Source organism: Equus asinus, chromosome 1, assembly GCF_041296235.1.
Source record: "Equus asinus isolate D_3611 breed Donkey chromosome 1, EquAss-T2T_v2, whole genome shotgun sequence".
Taxonomy (NCBI): domain Eukaryota; kingdom Metazoa; phylum Chordata; class Mammalia; order Perissodactyla; family Equidae; genus Equus; species Equus asinus.
The window spans coordinates 110,230,726-110,234,972 of record NC_091790.1 but is presented as its reverse complement, the minus strand read 5'-3'; the positions used below and the strand labels follow the sequence as shown (position 1 = coordinate 110,234,972).

At 44.0% G+C, this 4,247-nt stretch overlaps 1 protein-coding gene across 1 annotated transcript; it reads right to left on the bottom strand.

The window, feature by feature from the left end:
- Positions 1-410: 410 nt before the first annotated feature.
- LOC106825176 (muscle M-line assembly protein unc-89-like) lies at positions 411-3,991 on the bottom strand. The gene is made up of 2 exons (XM_044776587.2): positions 3,764-3,991; positions 411-943 (listed from the first exon to the last, which is right to left on the bottom strand). Exons 1-2 carry the CDS (start codon positions 3,989-3,991, stop codon positions 521-523), a joined length of 651 nt encoding a protein of 216 aa, XP_044632522.1. The 3' UTR covers positions 411-520.
- Between the last annotated feature and the right edge of the window lie 256 nt (positions 3,992-4,247).

Sequence of the window (4,247 nt, the reverse complement as noted above, 5' to 3'; positions counted from 1 at the left end):
TTTGGATCCTGGGTGCAGACATGGCACCGTTCATCGGGCGATGCTGGGGCGGCGTCCCATATGCCACAACTGGAAGGACCCACAACTAAAAATACACAACTATGTACTGGGGGGCTTTGGGAGAAAAAGGAAAAATAAAATCTTTAAAAAAAAAAAGATAGGATGAAGTGGGGTTCCCTCCTTAAAAATTTTTCTAGGGACCAGCCTGGTGGCGCAGCAGTTAAGTTTGCATATTCCACTTGGCTGCCTGGGGTTCACCGGTTTGGATCCCGGGTGTGGACCTACACACCGCTTGTCAAGCCATGCTGTGGCAGCATCCCACATACAAAGTAGAGGAAGATGGGCACAGATGTTAGCTCAGGGCTAGTCTTCCTCAAAAAAAAAAAAAAAAAGATAAAAAAGAAAAAAACGTTTCTAGAGCTACTAAAAAGCTTGCATTTACAAAATAGTTGATAAAAATATTCCTCTGGATTGTACAAGAAGGGAGACAGGGACCACTGATAAGACACAGTATATGTTATTAACCAGACTTGGCTTCTTTCTCTCCTGCTTCATCAGAGGCTGCACTCTCCTCGTTTCCAGTCTCTCTGTTTTCTGCAGGTAAGTCTTTTTCAGCCTCTTGGTTAACGACTTCGGCCTGTTTTCCCTTTGCTCCCCTTTTCCCTTTTGTTTGCACTTTTTTGGGTGAAGATTTATCCTTTCCTGCTGCCTTTTTGGGCGTCATTTCCACTTTTTCAGGAGTGGGTTTAGCTGACAACCTCACTGATCTCTTAGGCTCCTCCTTCGCCACACCCTTGGCAGAGTTGACCTTCCTCTTGGGCCACCTGCCTGCGGGGCGGGCGTGTGCCGGGTACCTGTGGGCTGCCACACGCTGAGAGCCTTCATGAAGCTGGACTACCTGGCTGCTGCCGCTCCTCCCACTGCTGCAGTTGCTGGGACCAGCCTGATTTCAATCTTCTTAAATGTATTGAGGCTGCCTTGTTTCCCAACATATGGTCCATCTTTGAGAATGTCCCACGTGCACTTGAGAAGAATGTGTATTCTGCCGTTTTTGGATGGAGTGTTCTAAATATATCTGTTAAGCCCATCTGGTCTAGTTTTTCATCTAATTCCACTATTTCCCTGTTGACTTTCTGTCTGGATGGTCTATCCATCGAAGTTAGTGGGGTGTTGAGGTGCCCTGCTATTATTGTGTTGTCAATTTCTCCCTTTAGGTCTTTTTTTTGTGAAGAAGATTGGCCCTGAGTCAACATCTGTTGCCAGTCTTCCTCTTTTTGCTTGAAGAAAATTGTCACTGAGCTAACATCTGTGCCCATCTTCCTCTAGTTTATGCGGGATGCTGCCATAGCATGGCTTGATGGGCAGTGTGTAGGTCTGCGCCTGGGATCCAAAATTGTGAACCCTGGGCTGCTGAAGTGGAGCGTGCAAACTTAACCACTACACCACTGGGCCAGCCCCTCCCTTCAGGTCTTTTAATAGTTGCTTTCTCTACTTTGGTGGTCCTGTTTTAGGTGCATATATATTCATAAGTGTTATGTCCTCTTGCTAGAAAGCCCCTTTTATCATTATATACTGCGCCTGCTTGTCTCTCATTGTCTTTTTTGTCTTGAAGTCTGCTTTGTCTGATATAAGTATGGCAACACCTGCTTTCTTTCACTTGCCATTTTCTTGGAGCATCGTCTCGTATCCCTTCACTCTGAGCCTGTGTTTGTCTTTAGAGCTGAGATGTATTTCCTGGAGGCAGCACATTTTTGGGTCTTGTTTTTTAATCCATCCAGTCACTCGAGTTTTTAAGATTTTTTCTTTTTTCTCCCCAAAGCTCCCCAGTACATAGTTGTGCACTTTTAGTTGTGGGTCCTTCTAGTTGTGGCATGTGGATGCTTCCTCAGCATGGCCTGACGAGCAGTGCCGTGTCTGTGCCCAGGATTCAAACCGGTGAAACCCTGGGCCGCCAAAGCAGAGTATGCAAACTTAACCACTTGGCCACGAAGCTGGCCCCAACTCTTGAGTTTTTTGATTGGAGAATTCAATCTATTTACATTTAGAGTCATTATTGATATCTTAAGTCTTAATATTGCCATTTTATCTCTTGTTTTCTAGTTGTTCTATATTTCCTTTCTCTTCCCTTGTATTTCTGACCGCCATTTCAGTTGATGGTTTTCTGTGATGGTTTTCTCAGTTTCCTCTTTATTGACGATTTGTGGCTCTGCTCTGATTTTTTGTTTAGTGGTTACCACGAGGTTTGTATAAAAGATCTCATAGCTGAGATAGTCCATTTTCTGATAGTTTCTTGTCTCCATTAGCCTAAGCAGGTGCCATCCCTTTTCTCTTCCCCTTCTGAGTTGTCACAAATTGTTCCTTTCTGTGTTGTGAGTTTGACCAAACTGAAGTGTTTATAGTTATTTTTGATGCTTTCCTTCTCTTTGTCTTTTATAATTGTTTACTAACCTATCCTGATATAGAGCTGCAATTTTCTGATTCTATCTGCCCATTTATCTCTTTGCACAAGGTTTTGTAAACCTTTGCTTTTCAGTTTCAGATGAGAGGACACCTTTCAACGTTTCTTGTAAGGCAGGACTAGTGGCGATGAACTCCCTCTGCTCTTGTTTATTTGGGAAAGCTTTGATTTCTCCATCATATCTGAGGGATAGTTTTGCTGGATAGAATATTCTTGGCTGGAGGTTTTTGTCTTTCACTATTTTAATATATCATTCCATTCTCTCCTATCCTGTAAGGTTTCTGCTGAGAAATCTGGTGAAAGCCTGATAAGGGTTCCTTTGTAGGTTATTTTCTTCTGCCTTGCTGCTCTTAATATTTTTTCTTAGTCATCGACTTTTGCCAGTTTTAATAGTACACACCTTGGAGAAGGTCTTTTTGCATTGATGTAATTAGGAGTTCTATTGGCTTCACATACTTGTAAGTCCAGTTCTTTCTCTAGGTTTGGGAAGTTCTCAGCTATTAATTCTTTGAACAAGTTCTCTGATCCTTTCTCCCTCTGGAATACCTATAATCCTTATGTGGCTTTTCCTAATTGAGTTGGATATTTCTTGAAGAATTTGTTCTTTTTAAAAAATTCTTAGTTCTCTCTCCTCCACCTGATGCATTTCTGTATTTCTATCCTCTAAATCATTAATTGTGTCCTCCATGATGTCATCTCTATTTTTTATGGATTCTAGATTATTTTTTATCTTTGTGTTCTTCATATCCACAATTTCTGAGTTTTTAAAAATAGTTTCAATCTCTTTGGTGAAGGATTCCTTCTGCTCATTAATTTTATTCCTGAGCTCACTGAACTGTCTTTCTGAGTTTTCTTGTAACTCGTTGAGTTTCTTTATGATGACTATTTTGAATTTTCTGTCATTTAGATTGTAAATTTCTGTGAGTTCAGGATACTGAAGGTTTCTGAAGACTTGTCACTTCCTCCTGCTCTGAAGTGCTATTGTAGTTTCTTCATGGTGTTTGATGAACTAATCCTTTGCTGGCACACTTGTGATAGTATCAGGTTGCAGATTCCACCTGACACCACAGGGTGGGGGGCAGGAGCTGTGTTTTCTGATCCTGTCCCATCTGCTGGAAGTTGTGCTGGTGGGGCCTCTCTGCATTTGCATGCTGCCTGCTGCAGCTCAGCAGGTCACACATGCATGCACAGGCGGGGCCTCTGTGCTTCACCAGCAGGTTGCTCTGGTGTGGAACCACGGCACTTGGTGGGGACCAGCCACGCTGATGCACTACATGGGAGAGTAAGGGCACTTTCTTTTCTCACACAGGCCAGTTCTGTGCTTGCAGGCAGCTCGGCTGACCTACTGTGCTTGGTGGGGGCTCCTTCATGGGGTTGAGCTGTGACACTTAGTGGGGAGTGTTCCCACAGGCAGGGCCATTGCAGCATGGTGGTTGCTCCCACAGGCTGGGCTACAACTCCAAAAGCATCCGTGCAGGCTGGGTTGCCACTGCCTCCTGTTACAGTTGCACCAACCACCGTGTGAGGATCCATGACCTAGATCACTGCCACCAGGGAGGGGGAGGGGTCACTAGTTCCACCACCTCATGGGGATCCAGCCCACCCATCTTCAGATGCTGGGCTGCATGGATCTCTCAAACATCCTATTGTGTTGTGCAGGGAATCCTCTGCTGGTTAATCAATGTCCATGTAGCTGTAACTTAGAGGGGAGAGACAAAGGGACCAACTCACTCCACCACGATGCTGATCATACTCCCTTATTTATCTGTTTTCTTTATCCTACAAATTA